This window comes from Engystomops pustulosus, chromosome 2, assembly GCF_040894005.1.
Source record: "Engystomops pustulosus chromosome 2, aEngPut4.maternal, whole genome shotgun sequence".
Taxonomy (NCBI): Eukaryota; Metazoa; Chordata; class Amphibia; order Anura; family Leptodactylidae; genus Engystomops; species Engystomops pustulosus.
This window is the reverse complement of record NC_092412.1, coordinates 98,123,387-98,145,562: the sequence shown is the minus strand read 5'-3', so window position 1 is coordinate 98,145,562 and position 22,176 is coordinate 98,123,387. Positions and strand designations below refer to the sequence as shown.

The 22,176-nt window shown below is 39.8% G+C and overlaps 1 protein-coding gene across 2 annotated transcripts in view; it reads left to right on the top strand.

Annotated features, from left to right (window-relative positions):
• LOC140118142 (cohesin subunit SA-2-like) overlaps positions 1–21,920 on the top strand; it is a 49,370-nt gene extending 27,450 nt beyond the window's left edge. For both annotated transcript variants that reach the window (XM_072135640.1, XM_072135639.1), the window contains exons 18-33: positions 315–407; positions 1,134–1,223; positions 4,528–4,734; positions 5,599–5,672; positions 5,872–5,959; positions 7,651–7,731; positions 7,833–7,925; positions 8,728–8,872; positions 9,562–9,707; positions 11,212–11,313; positions 15,415–15,560; positions 17,360–17,485; positions 19,124–19,317; positions 19,896–20,019; positions 21,182–21,272; positions 21,643–21,920. In XM_072135640.1, coding sequence (XP_071991741.1) covers positions 315–407; positions 1,134–1,223; positions 4,528–4,734; positions 5,599–5,672; positions 5,872–5,959; positions 7,651–7,731; positions 7,833–7,925; positions 8,728–8,872; positions 9,562–9,707; positions 11,212–11,313; positions 15,415–15,560; positions 17,360–17,485; positions 19,124–19,317; positions 19,896–20,019; positions 21,182–21,272; positions 21,643–21,666 — 1,824 coding nt within the window. In that variant the 3' untranslated portion in view covers positions 21,667–21,920. The remainder of the gene's footprint in view (positions 1–314; positions 408–1,133; positions 1,224–4,527; positions 4,735–5,598; positions 5,673–5,871; positions 5,960–7,650; positions 7,732–7,832; positions 7,926–8,727; positions 8,873–9,561; positions 9,708–11,211; positions 11,314–15,414; positions 15,561–17,359; positions 17,486–19,123; positions 19,318–19,895; positions 20,020–21,181; positions 21,273–21,642) is intronic.
• The last annotated feature ends 256 nt before the right edge of the window (positions 21,921–22,176 follow it).

The window sequence follows — 22,176 nt, the reverse complement described above, 5'->3', positions numbered from 1 at the left end:
TCTGTATATTCTGTATAATTAACTGTTCGATCTCGTGTAGATATTTAGTGGCAGCAATGAGTGTTAGAATCTATGCAGTATTTATGATGTCGAGTCATTATATTTCTGTGATATCCCTGAATACAAACAGCTGCAAGACCATAGCTATAAGCCTATTAATAGTGCATATTTTCTGCACGCCTGTACACCATTATGCTTTTATCAGTGAGATCACGTTTCCACCCTTACACTTAATACATTCTCTTCATATTAAAGATATTCTAATGTTACTACACAAGTAAAACTGCCTTCATACCAATGTTGTTTTATGTAAGATTCTCTCGGCCAAAGAGAAGAAGGTACAACAAGAAGACAGAACAAGAATTACCGAACATTTTGCAGATACCCTTCCATTAATGTTGGAAAAGGTAACATACAAAATCATCAATGCTCACCAAATTAAGATCACTGCTTACTGTCAGTGACTAAAATACATTTTATTAAAGGGGTTGTAACTACTGTTCTACTTATGCCCTATCCACAGAAAGTAGGGAAAACTTTTCTAAAACCAAACATGGACAAAACGGAACTAATTATTTTTCCTCCCACAATCTTCCCTTCTACCAAACCTTACAGTCACAATTTATAGGTCCACATTCTCCTTTTCCATAAGTCTGCTGCCTTGTAGTCATCTTTGACTCTGCCTTATTCTTTAACTTGTCCCTGACTGCCCATTGACGAAGGATGTCTTTTGCTTCTGCTCCCACATTGCTTTAGGCCACTTAATGTAACTGGTGGGCGATGTGGCCACTGACCAAAACCATGCCAAAACTAGCTATAGGCTGATCGTGGTACTTCCTGATACTCCCATACTATTTAAAGGAGCGACAGAATGTATGATCAGTCAGTCACTTCACTCATTCTGGGGATTGCATGGGGTTATTTTCTTATGTTTGATGGAAGTCCCTGCAGTCTGTCCCTCACTAATTATTATGTTATCCTTTATCCTGTGGAAACTTGGTACAACAAGTAGAAATCTAATATACAAAACTCATTAGAAAGTTGCTAAACTTTTTGCGAGTTTATTATACAAATATTAAATCTTGCATTGAATATCATATCATAATCTACATGAGTTCTGCTGTTTTTTGTAGTTTTCAACAGATCATGAAAAAGTGATAAACCTTTTGCAAATCCTGTGGTATTTTGATATGGATGTATATCTTGAAGACCCTATGGAAAAAGTAAGTAATGATATATAATTAAAGATTATTATTATTATTATTATATATGACTGCTTCTTCCTACTTAGGTCACTATTTCTAACCAGGTACTGTTGGATAGATCACTTGACTAACCTGGTCATTGGATACTAGTTGTATAAGTAAGAAAGCTTGTATTTTAGATAAATTATAATCTACACACAACAGGTCAGAACTGATATCATATTTGACATTATTCTAAATAACCTAAATACAGTGGCAGATTAAATGGGTATTCCCATGAAGACACAATTCTTAAAAATACTCGGGATACTAAAAAACACATTGGGGGAAATTTAACAATGTGTCTCAGGCTCTGCCAGTTTCTAGCTGGAAAACACTAGAGGCCACGACCCCTTATTCGGACAAGTCAGGAAAGTGGCAAAAAAAAGGTCTAAAAGCCTTGATAACTGTGGTTTTAGGCATTGCTTTTGGTGCAAAACCACCAGAACTGTGGTGCAAGTGCATTTATAAATCCACCCATTCATTAATTTACTGTTATTAGCAAAAATAAAGCATTTCACAGATATAATTCCAACCTGTCTCTATCAGTTCTGGTGAACACAATTTTGGTTGCCCCGGGATCTGCCCATTAATCTTCTGACTTTAGGGTCAGGATTTTTTCTCTCATGAATAGATTCTCCTGTCTCACACTGCAGTGTCACTGCATCGCCCCTCTCCCCTGCATTACAAGACCAGCTCACTTTAATTTATATCTCCAACCTCAGTAATGAATATATACACGCTCCCAGTAATTTATATCTTCCGCCACTGGTAATGAATATATAAACTTACCTGTAATAAATATATACACTCATCAGTAATAAACATCTCCAGCCCCCCAGTAATTAATATCTCCAGCCCCCCAGTAATAAATATATACCCGTATAAGCTGGCCAGAGTATAAGCAGGGACCCCTAATTTTACCACCAAAAACTGGGAAAACCTATTGACTCATGTATAAGCCGAGGGTTTGGTATACAGCCTGCCCCCTGTAGTATACAGCCAGCCCGCCCCCTGTAGTATACAGCCAGCCTCCTATAGTATATAGCAAGCCAGCTCCCTGTAGTGTGCAGCCAGTTCCCTGTAGTATACAGCCAGTCCCCTGTATGCCAAGTACATTAAAAAAAACAAACTTAATACTCACCCTCCGGCAATACTCACTCACCCCCAATCCTCGGCACGGCTGCCGATCCTCGGCGCAGGCTCCTCTTCTTTCTTTTCTTTGCTGTAATAGCCATCTGCCGGCGGGCGCACACTATGATGCGTTGGTGTCGCAGCTGATGACGTCATAGCATCATAGTGTGCGCCGACCTGGAGATCGCATGGACGCGACTCTGCCGGCTAGAGAAGAAAGAAGGGGAGCCGCTGGGAACTGCGCCAAGGATCGTGAGCCATGCCAAAGATCCGGGCGCCGGAGGGTGAGTATTATGTTTTTTTTAATTGACTCGTGTATAAGCCGAGGTTAGGTTTTTCAGCACATTTTTATATACAGTACATCTGCCTACTAATAAATATCTCCAGTCCACAGTAATTAATATATAAACTCGCCAGTAATTAGTATCTCCAGCCCCCCAGTAATTAGTATCTCCAGCCCCCCAGTAATTAATATCTCCAACCCCCAGTAACATATACACCTGCCTACTAATAAATATCTCCAGTCCACAGTAATTAATATATAAACTCGCCAGTAATAAATATATACAGCCTCCCAGTAATTAGTATCACCAGCCCCCCAGTAATTAATATCACCAGCCCCCCAGTAATTAATATCTCCAGCCCCCCAGTAATTAGTATCTCCGGCCTTCAGTAATATATACACCTGCCTACTAATAAATATCTCCAGTCTACAGTAATTAAAGGACACCTGTCATCAGGTCTGTGTCACTATTTCTGTCACTACTACCTGTTGGAGCAGCTCACACGGATCCCATCCCAGCCTTTATCTAGTAATTTCATACATTTTATAATGATTAATCATCTTTTCTTTTCTATTATGTAAATGAGGATGGTCAGAGGCAGTGATGTCACTCCTGTTACCCCTCCCCTCTCCTACCCCTGCTCATGTCTGTGTGTAATGTATAGTAAAGCATGGCTAGTGTGTGTACTGTATATGCTGACATGCTGCACCCTCCTAATACACAGAGACACAGACATCAGCTACAAAAGTACCTGACATGTTCTGCTATAACATGTCTGCCTGGAGCTGTTGTATCTCTCCTATACACATACAGGCTGCAGGGGGTGTGGCCACCAGCAAGCACATGGAGCAGCCTATACAGCATTATACAGGCTGTCAGTCATGCACTGGGGGTGTGGCTGTGCCTCCCACTCATGAATAAGGTGGACAGCTTGAATATGCTAATGCTTCATTGGACATTTCACAGGTCATTTGCATACAGCTTTAGGACCTCATTGCTTAGGTTTACAGGCATGTAGAAGGACAATGAAGTGATAGAGGCAATGCTCTCTAATGGCAGTTTATGAAAATATATTTAGTTTAGAGGGGTTATTTTGCATGACGGGTTCTCTTTAATATATACAGCCCCCCAGTAATTAATATATAAACTCATCAGTAATTAATATCTCCAGCCCCCAGTAATACGGTAAACAAACACAGCTCCCCAGTAATAAATATATACAGCCCCAGTTATTATTATCTCCAGCCCCCAGTAACTAATATTTCCAGCCCCCAGTCATATATATATATATACAGCTCCTCAGTAATAAATAATCCACTTCGCCAGTAATTAATATCTCCAGCATCCAGTAATAAATTTATAAAGCCCACCAGTAATAAATATATACTGCCTCCAGTAATTTATATATCTCCCGCCCCCATTCATAAGCCTCCCATTAATCAATATCTCCAGCCCCCCAGTAATTGTTATCTCTAGCCCCAGTAATAAATATATCCATCCCCCAGTAATTCAGTAATTAATATCTCCAACCCCAGTAATAAATATATACAGGTAGCCCGTTAATAAATATATGTTAAAAAATAGTTATGATAAGGTCCCTATTTCTAATGGGCAAATTGTGCGCCAAGGCCCTCCCCTATTGTTATCCACCATTGCCTAAGTGTAACAGAAGGGGGATTTTTGTACATGCAAGGGCTTCTGTTCACCAATCAGTATTATTCCTTCATGGAGGTTTCTCTTGTCACCGGTGCACTGACCTACATTACACTTTCTAGCTAGAAAAAATAAGTTAAGAAGGCGATAAAAAATAAGACTTTTCACCTCCATTAGTAGGGCAAAATAACTCATTTCATGTTGTATTGCAGCACCTGGAGGCCCTGTTGAAGCAGATAAAACACATAGTTATAAGTCATACAGACCAGGAGGTGCTGGAAGCCTGTTCTAAAACGTACAGCAGCCTCAGTAGTGAAAATCACACCCGCCAGAACTGTCAGGTCAGTCTTTCCAAGAAAGAACTGATTAGGCATCTTTTGGACACCTACAGTCAGATGTTAAAGGACGTTCAACAGGAGGTAAGTTACTATATGGTAGTCAGCTCTTGTACTTATTCTTTTCTATTTAATTCTCCTGTTATTATTGTGTTACATTGGAAGTAGTAGTAGTCCCAGTAGTAGTAGCAGTAGTAGTCCCAGTAGCAGTAGTAGTCCCCGTAGTAGTAGTAGTCTTCCCAGTAGTATTCCCAGTAGCAGCAGTAGTAGTCCCAGTAGCAGCAGTAGTAGTCCCATAGCTGTTCCATCATTAACACACTGACACATTAACCCTTCCTATTTTGGTATTGTAAGTAACGACAGATTTCACCTGAAGACTTCAGCATAACTACCCTGCAGCAGTTTCTCTATTCATTGTACAGAGAAGGCTTCAACAAAGACTCCATTGTCTGATATGTAATATCCAATTTCCATGGTACATAATGATATGTTATTGTGAAAATGAATTACATTTCCTTATTTTACCTATTATTTTTCTGACATGCATAATTTTCTGTGTCACCTACTGTAGCAGATCATGTATGGACTACAGGCAGTCCCCGGGTTACATACAAGATAGGGTCTTTAGGGTTTGTTCTTAAGTTGAATTTGTATGTAAGTCGGAACTGTATATTTTATCATTGTAATCCCAGCCAGAACTTTTTTGGTCTCTGTGACAATTGGATTTTAAAAATGTTGGGTTGTCAGGATTAACAAAAAATCTTCATTACAGACACCAGTGATAACTGTTACAGGTGTTTATTGTAGCCTAGGACTAAAGTACAATAAATTACCAATATCCAGTGGTCCGTTTGTAACTAGGGGTCGTATGCAAGTCGAGTGTTCTTAAGTAGGGGACCGCCTGTATTGTCATGTCAGTCAACAAGTGAAACTTAACTTCTGTTTTAGGGTGAAGAACCTATGACGGCAGAAGATCTGCATCCTATGTCCTGCACACTAAAAAGACTTGCAGCTTTTCACAAGTGAGACATTAGTATAAATGCATGTATCGCCTCTCATTTCTTAAACGGAATACGATGACTTTTATAGAACATCTTAAAGTTTTATCTTTACTACAACATTCCTTTAACATACAGTTATGTTATTCGTTCTGTGGATAAACCTAGGCTATTATCCTAAATTCAGAAAATTTTGGATGATCTCTTTGTGTCTTATATACAGTGCTCACAACCTTAGTCAGTGGGATCTGTATCAGAAGACTTCTGAGCTCCTTCTGTTTGATATGCATCGACAACACTTGCCAGCTGAGGTAAGAATGTAGTTTCTCTTCGCATTGTAGCTTCATATTCTCTTGCAATGCAAAAAGCCAATAGTGAGTAGAAAAAGAAGTCCTCTTATATCCAATATGTCTGCTCTGGCCTCCTGCTTCTATAGTTAATGGTCAATGACAGATTCTTAAAGGAAATCTACCATTTGCTTTTATGCATTGTGAACCAAACATACCTCGAGAATACTGCAGATATGCAGATGCAGAAACATATCTTGTTTAATCTCTGAACCAAGCGATTTTGCTCAAAAGAATGATAAAATCATGATAATGAGGCTCTGGCACTCCTGTGGCCGTCACACAGGGCCCTGTGCGCTCTCCTATTACCCTAATTATGCACTCCTTCAGCCTTGTCCTGCCCAGCATAAGCCTAGAACAGGTAGTGCAGGAAAAGTGGTGTATGTGGAAGTAATGTATTTATGTACGGCAGCCAGGGCACCCAGCTTTCCTAAATTCTCGAATGACATGTCAGCATAATGTCATAATATTTGCAGGATAATGGGAAAGCTGGATGATGTCAGAAGGCTCTTGGGAAGGCTTATTTGGGGGTGGGGCGAAGCAACCTTATGCATGCTGGAGGCATGTACAATTAGGGTAAGAGCCTCATTATCATAGTTTTATTATTGTTTTTTGAGCAAAACCAATCGGTTTAGAGATCAAACAAGATATGTTTCAGCATCAGTGTAGCGACAGCATTCTTAATGTATTTTTGGTTCACAATGCATAAAAACAGATTTTTAAACAAGTTTCCTTTAAACACATTTGATGTATATCTACATTCTTACATTTTGGAGTCACATTGTTGCTACATTCTTTTGACATAACTCTCCTTCCTTCACTTGTCTAAAGGCTAGGTGAAGTAAAGTGAAAGGAATCTTTTTTCAACTTGATCAGATGGCTCTCGTAAAGGATTTTTTAAAATAAAGCTTAGCCATATATTGCCAAAGTTGGGGAGAAAGTAAACTTTGTAGTTTACAAACAGTAGTATGGTAAGGCAATCTGTAATATGGGATTGTAGGAGAATTTTGTAGGAGACAGACGATTTATAGGATGGATATATTTATAGATACAGACATATAAAGAATATGGCTAGCTAGATGATAGATATGAGAGACATGTAGTACAAGGGAGATAGAGGATCGATTGATTGATATATGGATAGATAGATTGATATCAGATAGGAGATTAGATATGACAGATAGATGTATATACAGCAGATAGATGATAAGCATCTTCACCTAGGCTTTCAACCAAGGGTTACTAAAAGAGCAATACATCCTCTGCCCACAAAAATCCACATGCAGGGGGCCACTTTAGGACAAGGGACCCTGGGAAAATGCCCAGTTTGCCGCCTGATGTCCGCCTGATAGTGAAAGCTTTTTGAATGATCTTTTTCTTGTTTACCTGCAATCTGTCATTTTAGATGACACTGTTTTTTTAATTATGCAAATGAGCTGCTTAGTGCACCAGGGACATCACTGCACCCAATTTCTTCTTTTTACAACTTTTTTTTCTAATGGGAATATTAGTCATTGTATAAAGAGGTGGGGGAAAGGAAAGCTTTGTATTGTAAAGTACCAAACACAATGCTGTGTCTACTTCTGGGGTGATTTGGGATCTGGCAGATTCACATTATGAAACAGATTGTAGATCCTAATACCTTTTTTTTCTAGCTTCTGCTGCCTGCCCTCCAGTGTATGTATTATGCCATAGTATGGCAGCTCTTACCAGTCATAGAGAATTCACATACACAGGTATGTTTTATACTTTTACTTGAATTTCATTGAATTCAATTTTATGTATAAAAGTGTAATATGATGAAATACATTTTTTGTGTGTCTCTTCATATCAATAGGATGAGTTTAATATTTTTGCAGCTCGGGTGAAAGACTTTTTCCAGCTGTGTAGGAAGTACCTTGATCATAAAAATAAGTCTATTAGAGAGCAGGTAAGTGCTGTGTTAAAGGAAGTCTTCTACATATATTTAATAAAATGAAAATGAGAGACAAATCTGCTGCGCCTTCTTGATACAACACCCCAATATGTCCCAGGAAGTTTACGATGTGAAGCAATAATAAGTACATACTGGTGGACTAGCAATATAATGAAATGGGACATATCCCTGTATTATTGTTTAGGCTACTTGGTGTTTTTTACTGCCTGAGTTTTATACCAGTGACTCATGATATTGACCACTCATGCACGCCTGGCCTGAGCCGCACATTCATGTCTGAGCATGTAATGCTAGCCAAGCATATGCATAACAACTATCTACTATGTTTTGGAAGCCTAAAGAATACAAATGTATGTGCTTGCAGCCCAGTATTATATTAATCATTTAGTCAATTGAGTGGAGTATGTAGTTAATGCAGCTCTTCTCTGAGACAGTCTTCAGAATTGGCTACTTGGATATTATGCCCCTGTTTCATCAATGCTGTATGGCTTATCTGGTCACACTGCTATCAAACACAAGTGACAACATATCTCGGCAGCTAAGCTGAGGCTAAGTTAACACAATTTCTGCCGTTGATGGTCCATCATATCACAGTCACCAGAAGAAGGGGTGGATAAAGCTTACTCTGATTTTCGGTGAACACTGGAACCCTAAGAGAACGTCTGACACAGATGTGGACATTGCCCTGTGTGTAAAAGAAAAGAATACATATTTTCATATAACCAACTAAATACATTTCATTTTAGTCCTATTAAATGTTGTCTTAAAACCTGTTATGTAAATGCATGTTTTTCAGGCCTTCCTTTCCCTGTGCGACTTGCTTATGTTACTACACAACAGAGGATGCAGATTGATTTACAGTATAGATTCAGCACTGGAGTCAGAACTGCTCTCTTTTGTCCGCCGACATGTTTTTCAGGCTGAGGAAGAAAAGGGCAAAGGTGATTTTGTTCAAAATTGCGTCTTATTTTCTTTAAATTATATTTAAAAGATATTCTAAACATGCTAGTCCCCTGATTCAAGATCATGGTTAGGAGTATCAAGGGAGCAGCAGGCAAGATGTGAAGTGCCGCTCTATTCAGTGTTTAGGGCTCGGAAGTCCCTCACTTGGAAATCTTTGTCAGACCCATAGAAGGGCAAATAAATTGCTGTAAAATCATCAGACTATGCACATATAGTTCACATATTCCAGATCCTGTCAGTATTCCGACAGAAATTAATGGCAATTTTCTTTATTTTGAATAATTATTTTGTTGATATTATAGCAGCATTGATATAATTTATCTTTTATCTCTTACACTTTGTAACTTTATATTGTGTTTTTATGAAAGTCTACATTTATAATGGTATAGGAGAGATGATAATCCACAAGTTAACATTAGTAGCGTGTTTCATAGAAAAATACATTGGCATTATGTAGACTCCTTTCTATATTCTTCATCATAGTCTGAGATGCCTGTTGTGAATCCGTGTTACATGCGAGATGTGTACCAGCAGCTGCACACACAATGAGGCCAGTATCATCTAAGCTGGACGTCATACTACAGTCAGCGATGGGATTGGGATGTCTTCTAATATGACTTGTTCAGGGTTCATGTATTCACAAGTAACCATTTTTTATTATTTTAAGATGCTGTTGTATCCGAGACCAATGAGGACATGACCCTGGTTATTTTACATAGGAAGAGGATGTTGCTAGCGGTTTATTGCAAGCTGATATCTTCCAGCATAGTGGAAATGTCTGCTGTAGCAGAGATTTATAAGCAATATATGAAGGTAAATAACATCCGGAGAGATAATATTTCTTTCTTACTGTATGTTTCAATTTAGCTACATGTATCAATGTAATACACTACAATTTAGTTTATTTTTTTAGTTTGTTTTTTTCTTTATGCAGGAAAGGAATATGTGTTGGCCTTCATTGCAGATAAATGAGTATATAAGCTCATCTACAGGCTCAAAGAAGGGTGCTTCCACTATGCTATGAATAATATTAGCATATTCAGTATCATAGTATTATTACATAGTATAGAACAACAAAGAAGTCTATGGACACAGGGATACATGGTGCAAAATCACTGTGGGTGCCCCAGAGTGGAATTGTCACTTAACAGCAAGAGATTTACATCACTGGCATAATGGATGTGTTTCATTTTCATTATAGAATTTGCAGCATGTCATCTATTATTGCATATTACAATTGCTGACTTTGCATCCTTTCCTCAGCATGTATCCCCAGGCCCACAGCAGCCTATTGATTATTTCTATGTAACACACATATGCTACACAGATAGTACAAACACAGTGTAGAAGAAAAAATCAAGAAGTGGCAAAGAAGGCAACTTGAAGGAAATATACCATAAAAATCAAGCATCATAAACTGGTCCCCTCTCCATAGGGATGCCTGGCCGTACTTATGGGAAAATATAGAGCATGCTCTATCTTTTTCCCGGCGACAGTATGGTGGAAAAACGTGTGTGCTCACCGTACTGCTGCCGGGCACCATAGGCTATGGGGGCACATATCCAACCGCAAATTGTGCGGCCAGATATACGTCCCCACAATGTTTGTGTGCAAGGTGCCTTACTTATAGATCCAGGCACTGTGGATGTGGCAATCTTCATATATTAGTTATCCTTCCTTATAAAATCAACTTTACCCAGAGCCCCTCCACGCGGTAGGCTGTAACACTGGGACTATTTACTAAGGGTCGCACGCTGCACTATCATCGGACTTTGCGCCGTTTTCAGGGTTGTCAGGTATTTAATGGGATTGTGTTGCACGCGGTCAGATTTTGGCGCAGCTGCGCCGTCTTTCATGCGACACAAATCGGTGGGAGTGCGGTTGGATAATCCGACGGATTCGGACTGAGTGTGGGATTTAACTTTCAAATTGTGTCGCAAGACCGAGCACTTACATACACCAGGGAGAAGAAGGTGAACTCCGGCGACACATGCAGGATATCGGGCGCACAATCTTAGTGAATTGCGGCACAGTGCATTCTCGTTGGACAATGGACTTTCGGGGAACGCGCTGGACTGTGTAATTAAATGTTCCCTACTGTCTCACCCTTTCTCTCTGGTCCCTCAGCACTTTCCCCTCCCGATGACTAATCTCATCACAATAGAGGAAGTTGATTTTGATGGTAGACTTCCTTTTAAAACAAACACATTTCTGTAACTTAATATTTTTTTTATTTCAAATAGCAAAGGGAGATTCCCTGTGAGTTACAGCATGAGCAGGGCAGTATGGATAATATTGTTTTTTGTTGATATTTTAGACCTACAATGATTTTGGTGACATAATTAAGGAAACCTTAAGTCGAACAAGACAGGTCAACAGGATAGAGAGTGCAAAAACCTTGATTCTTTGCTTGAAACAGGTAAGAACATAAGACTAGAATCCCTTATAGGAGATAAAAAGCCTGGTATAAAGGCTAAAGATGGTTATCTGCTTCGCTGAATGACTGCAATTATTGGATATGTTGTTGGATTGGATTGTTGGATATTAAAACATTAGAATGGCACAGACTTGTCTAAGCTTGATTCATTTTCTGGTATACTTATTGGGGGAGATTTATCGTACGCACCACCTCTCTGGCTCCAGTTTCTTGCTGTATTGGGAGGGGCGGTTAGCATACAATTCTAGAATTGTGCTATTACCAGTGACTGTTCAGACCTGAACGCCCGCTGGCTATAGCGAGAGTGCAGGATAGGTACACCCGCACCGGCCCACTCCACCAGTGGCTGCACCTGTATCCACTTACTTGGGGAAAATAATCGCAATGCCTGTAGGTTCGCAAGGCACTGCGATTATTTCAGGGCTTTTATGCCAGAAAGCTAGCTTACAAGTCCCCCATTTTTTGGAATTTTATTTGGGATTCTGTTTTGGGCTCCACATTTTGAAAAGGATATAGGAGAGCTGAAGAGATTTCTTATGAGGGAGACTAGGTTACTAATTGGGTTGGAAGGTCTGCTTCGTGTTTGCAGAGAATCTTATTAATCCTGTTTACAATAATATCCAGTTTAAAAATGATATTTTATTTGCACATCCTATTTATATTATTTGTTTGTTGCATCAGTTATTGTGAGCCAAAACCAGGAGTGGTCAGCCACCAATGTAAAAGAAAATGATGAAATAACTGAGATGTGAACTGGCCTGTTTTGTTATGAAATCCATTGTCTTCATAAGCTCTGCTTAAAGGGGTATTCCAGGAATCAGCATAATTCATATACAAGTGGGCACTCAAAATATAAGCTAATGTGTAATTAGTTGTTATTTAAAATTTTGCTCCCCTTAGCAGAAAATGCTGTGGACATCTAATGTAATGAAGAATTAAAATGCTACTGGCCCTTTAATCAGTCCGTTAATTTCCTCCGCGCGGTCCGTTGCAGGACAGAAGATGGCTGCTGGTCACATGTCCACATCACATGTTCTGTAGCTGCCTGGGCAGGTCATGTGATCACCACTAAGTTTGGCTGTAGTTGGTTGGTTGCAGTGCATCCAGTATGGACAGTGTTGTGGTGATGGCAGTTACACATCATCACTATGGTAACAGAGCAAGAAAGTCTGTTATATCATCACTGTTAGCAGAGCCTGAGAGGTAGGAGGAGTTACTAAGAACTAAAGGATCTTGGGACTTGAAGTTTCCAGTGGCGGCCATCTTAATGATAACTCCACCTACTTTACAGAGGCCATAAACTTTGTAAATCATAAAATCAAACTATTTAGGCTCCGTTTTGTGACTAATGACATTGAGTATTGTTACATTCATTTAGTTATATCATCAAGGATTTTTGTGTCAGACGTTCATATTCCCGGAATACCCCTTTAATGACTGTTATTGATATGAAATGCAGACAAAGTGTCATAAACATCTCAAACTAGCAAGTAAAAAAACATGATGATCAAGCCTCTGGCTGGGTTGGAAGTAATTTTTTTTAAATGCATATGTTACTGAGTCTTTCTATAGAGAAATTAGAAGGTTTTAGAGGGCCAGATTAAAATGCTTAAAGAACATCTGTCATCAGGTCTGTTACTATTTCTGTTACCACTACCAGTTGGAGCAGCTCAGAATGATCCCATCACAGCCTTTATCTAGTCAATTCATACATTAATCATTGTAAAATCATATTTTCTTTATTATGTAAATGAGGCTGGTCACATGGAGAGAGACAATGATGTCACCCTTGTTACCCCTCCCCTCTCCTCCCCCTGCTCATGTCTGTGTGTAATGTATAGTGAAGCATTGCTAGTGTCTGTGCTTTATCTGCTCTGTCCTCCAAATACACATGTGAGAGACATAGACATCAGCTACATATCTACCTGACATATTCTCCTATAACATGGCTGCCTGAAGCTGTTGTATCTCATACACACACAGGCTGCAGGGGGGCGCCAGCACCAGGAAGCACATGGAGGAGCCATTACACCATTATACCTCACATCATTATACAGGCTGTCAGTCAAGCAGAGGGGATGTGGCTGTACCTCCCACTCATAAATAAGCTGGACAGCTTGAATATGATAATGACTCATTGGACATTTCACAGGTCATTTGCATACAGCTTTAGGACCTCATTGCTTAAGTTTACAGGCATGTAGAGGGACAATGGAGGGATAGAGTCAATGCTTTCTAATGGCAGTTTATGAAAATATATTTAGTTTAGGGGGTTATTTTGCCTGACGGGTTTTCATTAGATCAGTTCTACTCAATACCTTATGACCTCTCTCATTATGTCCTCCTCATTATTCCCCCATACATAATGCCCCCTCTCACATTATGCCCTTATTCTTATAATGCCCCAATTTATAGGGCCCCCTCTCCTTATGCCTTTTTTTATGCCACAATTTATAGGGCGCCCTCTCCTTATGACCCTTTTATAATGCCCCAATTTATAGTGCCCTCTCTTCTTATGCCCCTCTTTATATATGTCTCTATTTATAGTGCCTCCTCTCCTTATGCCACTTGTATAATGCCTCTATTTATAGGGCCCCCTCTCCTTATGCCACTTGTATAATGCCTCTATTTATAGGGCCCCCTCTCCTTATGCCACTTGTATAATTCCTCTATTTATAGGGCCCCCTCTCCTTATGCCACTTGTATAATTCCTCTATTTATAGGGCCCCCTCTCCTTATGCCACTTGTATAATGCCTCTATTTATACGGCCCCCTTTCCTTATGCCACTTGTATGATGCCTCTATTTATAGGGCCCCCTCTCCTTATGCCACTTGTATAATGCCTCTATTTATAGTGCCTCCTCTCCTTATGCCACTTGTATAATGCCTCTATTTATAGGGCCCCCTCTCCTTATGCCACTTGTATAATGCCTCTATTTATAGGGCCCCCTCTCCTTATGCCACTTGTATAATGCCTCTATTTATAGGGCCCCCTCTCCTTATGCCACTTGTATAATGCCTCTATTTATAGGGCCCCCTCTCCTTATGCCACTTGTATAATTCCTCTATTTATAGGGCCCCCTCTCCTTATGCCACTTGTATAATGCCTCTATTTATACGGCCCCCTTTCCTTATGCCACTTGTATGATGCCTCTATTTATAGGGCCCCCTCTCCTTATGCCACTTGTATAATGCCTCTATTTATAGGGCCCCCTCTCCTTATGCCACTTGTATAATGCCTCTATTTATAGGGCCCCCTCTCCTTATGCCACTTGTATAATGCCTCTATTTATACGGCCCCCTCTCCTTATGCCACTTGTATAATGCCTCTATTTATAGGGCCCCCTCTCCTTATGCCACTTGTATAATGCCTCTATTTATAGGGCCCCCTCTCCTTATGCCCCTTTTTATAATGCTTCTACTTATAGCGCCCCCTCTCCTTATGACCCTTTTTATAATGCCTCAATTTATAGTGCCTCCTCTCCTTATGCCCCTTTTTATAATGCCTCCTCTCCTTATGCCCCCCTTTTTTACCCCCCATTCCATCCTCCCCTTTTATAGCAGTACAGCATTTAAGAACAAAAGAAAAAGTACTTGCCTTCCCCCTGGTCTCTCCGTTGGCAGCTGTCTTCTGTCCTGGCGACGTGGTGACATCATTGCGCTGTATTGTCAGAGGCCGCATGTGGCCAGCGGGCCGTACAATACCCCGGCCTGTTCTAGACAGTAAGCATGGTAGAAGTATGGTGTTCACATTAAACAGTTTGCACGTTGGGATTGATGTGGATAATAGGAGCTGCTGTGCTGTTATTTGCGAGAGCAATGCTTTTTTCCTTGGTGATCTAGCCACGTAACTGAAAGCTTGACTTATCACGTCTGTGGTCTTGTTATTATAGAAATACAGATGCTTGCCATTTCATTCAGTATACTGTAAATAGCACCCCTTGACACTGGGAGGAAGGTCATTTGGAGACAGCTGAAAATGAATGCAAATTAACAAAACTTAAATGTCCTTGTTCTGGAAAAAGACTTGACCCATTACAGCTTTGCTTCTTTTTTTTTCCTGGCATGGCGTGGTGTCTGCAGCTGTTTGTGGAGCACAGAGAAGCACATGACAGTGCCACCCAGTCCTCCTCGTCATTCACTAACATAAAGGAGCTGGCTCGCCGCTTTTCTCTAACGTTTGGCATGGACCACGTGAAATGCAGGGAATCTATAGCTATGATGCACAAGTATGTGAAGTGAAGGTTTTTCCCCTGACATCTACTGTGCTATTTATATGCTTAACCGTACAACAATGAGGGCAATATTAGGCTGTCATTTATTTAGAACACCATGACTTGTAGCAGACATTGGGAAAGAGCAAAACAGAACTGAAATAGAGCCGCTAATATTAATAAATCAGATTCTCATAATGAAAACAATACGAGAGCAGAAAGCATCAGCCTGAAACACCCACATATAAATACAGGACTTGAAAGTTTAATTACATGCTTATCTTGTCTCAGGCAATTGTCCCCTGTAGATGGACTCCAAGGGCCACTTCATACACAGGCTACATGAAGACTGCATTACGTGGCCTGACTGTGTCTGGTCTAAGGTCATCGCATGATTTGTATAAGGTTATGTACTCACAAGATGCTCTCATTGACCCGAATGCTTATCAATTCAGCTTAAAGGGTATTGAAGGAATTGGCATAATTCATATTCAAATGGGTCATTAAAATATAAGCTTTTATGTAATTAGTTGTTGTTTAAAATTTTGCATGAAAATTGTTGTTGACATACACTACAATGAAGAATTAAAATGCTACTTTAATAAGTCCATTGATTTTGTCCCTGCATAGGAGACAAGGGACAGAAGATGGCTACATCATATGTCCTGCAACCGGCGAAACAGGTCATGTGATTGTCGTATGCTTGGCTCTAGTTGGTCGGTTGCAGTACATCTAGTATGGCTGGTCTTGTAATGAGAAGGGCGGTGTGCAGTGATGGCAGTTACACACATCATTTATATTGTAACAGAGCAGGACAGTCTGTTAGATCATCACTGGGAGCAGAGCATGAGAGGGAGAATCTGTTACTGAGAGGTCATGGGAGTTGTAGTAACTTGTGGTGGCCATTTTGTACTTTATGAAGCCCATAAAAGTTAGTAAATTGTAAAAGCAAACTATTTAAGCTCCATTTTGGGATTAAAGACACTGAGCTTTGTTGTATTCATTTATAGCATTATATATATATGCTATATATATCATCATATGTCTGGAATACCTCTTTGAATAAGATTTTGTGAGTTTGTGGAGTACAGAGATCAGGAACAGGACAGAAACAACATGCTGGAAACCAAAAAAAAAACCATAAGGTGTCAATATCCTGAAGAGATAAAGTTTCTTAGAAGAAACATCCTATTTACACGTATTTTTATGATCTCTTGTATATAGGTAGAACATAGAGGGGGGTATATACTTTGAGTAAATCTTAGTCCCAATAACTGCAGGCTGAGTAAAGTGTAATTGTTTACTGTTACAGGCTGTATTATTTTCTATAATGGTAAAATTCCCCATAATGTTTTATTGTCGGTACAGCAGCTACATTCTGGGCATCCTTGTACAATAATCTAAGGGAAGCGTTATGGGAATTGTGAAGCTGTATTACAGGATCAGTTCAAGAAAATTGTAATTGTATAGCCATTGAATGTGTCATTTAAAGAAGTGGCCCCCAAACTTTTTTTGCACCAGGGACAGTTACATATGAGACTAAAAGATAGTGGTCACTGTGGCAAGGTGTGGCTTTCTAGCGATACCAAGCATTAGCAATGCAGAGCCGGCTGTGCGCGGCGGCTCTGCTGTGCATCGGACAGGGCACTCCGCAGCCACGAAGTGTTCCACGACCCAGTCGTTGGCAACCACTGATTTAAAGAATACATCTTTAGTTGTGCTAAATTAGTGCTTGCTAGAATTGCTGTCCTTTGCTAAATGTGACTATCATTGACAATTACTTTGCTTGTCTGTACTATTACCTACACTTTAAGGCAAGGCATCGAATTTGCTTTCAAGGAGCCAGCGTCAGAGGACAACCTTCCTCCTCCCAATCTGCCGTTTCTCATGCTGATCAGCGAGTTCTCAAGCAAACTCCTCCGAGCTGACAAGAGGCTGGTGTAAGTGTCTCTGGATTCAGAGCTGTATATGGATACATGCTTATGCTGTTTTCGCCAACTAACTGACATTGTACGTAAATACGGGTGATTAAAATATTTCCAGTGTTTACTTCATTCCTAAAATAGATTTATTAGGAAAAAACCCTGGCGTAAGAACAGTATAAAGCTGTCAAATCATTGAAGCCTTGTTATACCAGAAACATTGGGGATTTATCACGTGCCCTGTGAGAGCTAGTTTTCTGGCATCAGAAAGCCACATTTTTCTTCTAAATTTACTAAGAAGCTTGTGCCTCTTCATTTTTAGCAGATCTTACGCCTGTGGCCTTTTTTTTTTAATTTTTTTTATAGTGCCTGAAATGTCAATCCAGGCAAACCTAAGTTTTCTTTTTGGTTGCTTATATTTAATATGCAATCTATGAACCGTAAATAAGCTTGTTAAAAATTGTGCATTCCTTACATTGCCAGAAGACCCTACACATTTTGGTTCCTCCTTGTATTAGAAGTGGGGGGAAGCAGACATTAATACAGGGAATAACACAGGGGAGATTGCCCATTGGCAACCAATCAGAGCTCAGCTTTCATTTTATAAACAGCTGTGGTAAAAGGGAAGGCTGAGCTCTGATTGGTTCCATGAGCAACTCAAACAGTTCTGCTAACAGATACTTCTGATAAATCTCCCCAATTATGTCCCCTCCCCTAGCTGTCTAATCTTATAGTAAAGGTTTAAAGTGATGTGACAGTGGCAGCCTATATTTTTTTGGTTTAGTACTAGCACTAGCCTTCCCCTACTACATGACTTGACTTTGATTTAATTTTAGCTCTTTCTGCCTACACTGCAATATATTTCCTCTGATACACTGCTAAAAGAAACTGAAATCACTTTTCAGTCTGGCATTATCTCTCTCTGAGTCATATGCTGCACAATGTGCCAGTTCAGGCATAAAGGCTTCCTATTGAATGAGGACGTTTCATAACTGCAGACATTAAACTTGACAATGTGTCACATATTAATGTAGTGAAGTTGTGACTAAGCTAGATGTAAATTAAAGGTGGTTTTAATTCAGATGGCAATAATGTCTATTACCTCACTTTGTACAAGATGACAATAGATTTTGCTGACTCTGCATTTTGTGATGCAGTTATATGGGACGCAATAATGGTCCTGTAAAATAGAATAGTCTTATCTTTTGCATCTCGGCCAGTGGGCTCATGGATGGGGTTGTAAAATACATGACCTTTTGTTTGATACTGTAGAACACAGTCAAAATTCTAATAAGTTTTGTGCTGCCATGTTGTCACAATCTGGGGGAGGGGGGAATACAACATTTGCAATGTAAAGGTTATTTTCCACACCAATTAAATGGTATGCTCCAAATCATAAATGCTGTTCCCGCAGTGTATGAGATTTCCATTAATCTCATACACTACATTACTACTGTATTCCGCTTTGGATTTACTACATGGAAACCTGCAGGTAATCTCTGTGCCATCTCTTCCAATTCTCCAAAATTCTGGAAGATCCAATGGATAATCAGATTCCCTTTATTCCACATATTTCAATTAGATGAATGAGGACATCATGTTTTTATTAAGAAAAAAATGGAATTGTCCAGCATAACAATTACACTGTTTCCACAGGTATGGATATCTCCAGAGGTTTGCCAGTGAGCAGATGATGCTTTGTAGAGGAGCAGGCTGGCATCCTCTTACTGTGTACAGCAATTCCTTGCTCGATAATCATGATGAAGAAAGCTCTTCATGTGGAAGCTACTTTTCTAGAGATCGCATTATTTCCAGCACACCCCACCATTTAAAGAGGAAACCAATGTATGGTGAGAATCAGCAGCTCATATGACCATAACATATTGGGAAGCAGTTTGCAACGTGTGGGATTCATGTAGAGACAACATGTATGTACAGTTATGAAGTATAGTATTGGATGAATAGATCAGGTTCTGAGGAATTGTGTATAGTGGGGCAAACTGGAGAAGGGGTGGGGTAGATGTCATAGAATTTGCTTACTTGGATGTTCTTGGGGGACATTTGAAATTTTGGTTATTGGAAATGAACCTCTTTTTAGGAAGTATATTTCAGAGAACTAGCACAGCTCAAGAAAAGTCCTGCCTACGGGTATGGAGGTTTGATTTGTGGAATATGTACAGCAGTGTTACCATGTTATCTACCCTTAGTACTTATTATTTCTTGTAAGAAGTCCCTCCACGCAGTCTATGTACGCGTTTGAGACAAAAAAATATCATGCGTTATGGGGATAAAACATTTATTTAATTCTTAAAGGTTGGACTTGCGTCTTTTTCCAGCCTTATATACTATACCATATAATGTTTTACTTCCTCAATAAACTTAGGACTGCTGTACCAGATCCTTTATAACTGCATGTTCTACATTACAGACCCAGTTCCTGGGAGAGGCCTGGTGAGCAAGAATGGAATGGATGATCGGGATTCCCTGCCTCCTCCTAAAAACAAGAAACAAAACGCACCACGCCTGCTACCTTCAGAAAGCACAGTATCCCTGTAAGTACAGTGTTGGGGGCCACTTTGTAATTAAAAGCATAAAGCACTAGGGCAAGAATCTGTGGGATATGCAGTAATGACAATACCAAAGCAAAGAGCTAGAAAATGTTTAGAAAAAAATATGTATATACACTTTAACATTCCAAATACTGTCATATACAACTCCCAAAAGGATTGGGGAATTACAAAATATGGGGGAAACAGGATGTTCCAGATGGATAATGGGACCACCACAGAGTACCTACGACCCCCCTCCTCCGTGTGCCCCAAAATCTAAGCGTACCAAATTTAAATATGAAAGAATGCTATGTCCAGCAATAGGACAAAAAGTGGGGGAAGATGGACAATGCTAAATGAACCAATTAAATAAACCAGAGGTACCTTCTGGTGTTAGAGTTCCAGTGATGCATGTCACGCTTACCCACAGGCATGATAAAGGCAGGCGGAGGGAAGTCAGAGGGGAGGCCGAAAGATACACCCCGACGCACATTTCGCACAGATGCTTCGTCAGGAGCATTTTGTAATTCCCCAATCCTTTTGGGAGTTGTATATGTGCATTATTTTTTCTAAACATTTTCTAGCTCTTTGTTTTTGTATTGTTGATTCTATAATTTTGAGAGCTGAAAGGATATCCTGTATGTGGGCCTAGTTGTTTTAGTGATATGCAGTAATGACCCATTATGCCAAGCTGTAGCACCAAACACAGGCAACAGGGTGACTTGGTGTATGCTGGAACACTTTCTTTCTGATGATCAGATGTAAAAGGTAAAACACTGTAAAACTAAACTACTCAGAGACAAACAAGATAAGACAGCTGGGAGCACAGGTGATAGACAGCTGTAGAACAGAAGATAAAGCCTTGGGGACACAGCTGTTTCTCTCCTATGAAGAAAGTAAAGAGTAGCAGCAGCTGATGAGGGTTCTAGCAGAGGCAAGTGACAACTGTTCCTCCAGTTTAGCATTGTTGCCTTTAAAATCAAATGGACCAGACACCATAAACTTTTCTCTTACCTTGGACAGAAAAGTAACTTCTAAAAGCTGCTAACAGTCCAACTCAACTTTTACCTATAATTTAATATATGCAATTTAGATATTTTTCTTTAATCTAATAAGATATACTATTGAAATATAGAAATAAAAAGACTATTTGCTCTGCCTTTAGTGGCCCAATCTCCATGGAATTGAAATCTAAAAATCTTGCAGTGGATGAAAACAATGAAGATGTGGATGTAGATGAAATAGAAACAGAACAGGTAAGTAGAACAATGACCCTCAAAGGGGATCTATCAGACTGACTTACTGTATCCTATATATAATACTCTCCAACCCTAGGGTTAAATATGACAGACTGGATAAAGAGCCCCATCCCCTTTTAGTTTCCTGGCTTTTCTAACTTGCCCCACCAGAAAGCCGGCAAAGACTAGAGCTAAAATCTGTGCCAGGTCGGACCTAGTCAGGTCCCATCTGCAGAGGGGGCTTCAGGATTTTGAATGAAGCATCTAAGTAGATCTGGGATGTTGTGTGCCAGCAATTTTTAAGAATGCCCTGCAAAACCCCAGTCCTTATACATTCCTCCCATTGTTTTTTCCCAAACTTTATTAATTATTTAACTATGAACTACAGGACAACAAAATGGAACGGCAGTGAAACAATGGATGGCTGCGTCCCCAGAATTGAACATCTTATCCAAGGAGGGTCTGCCACAGCTTGTGGGCCAGAGAATGAATGGCCCATCTCTGAGCCCACAAAGGACTTGACCAGTGTAAAGCACTTACATTTGTATATTAAAATGAAACTTTTGTACATTTCTAGATTTTAACATTTTCTTAAACATGGGATACATTTTGTACAGAGACACTTATTCTCTAAATGTTTTATGAATAAAGCAATTTTTTATTCCACCTAATGAATGAAGTTCGGCTCTATATATTGAACAGGTTACAATGGTTTGTAATGGTTAATTCAAATAGTGTAGCATGGTCTCTCCCCATGTGAAATGCATCAGCTCAACTGGACACTCAGCAAGACAGAAGAGGACAAGCCACACAATCCATTTCATGGATCACCCAATACATATATTTTCCAGAATTACAGACAGCACTCCAGGAGTTTTTGCAAATGAAGTGTTTTTAATTAGGTATGCAGGGGTAGCAGCAG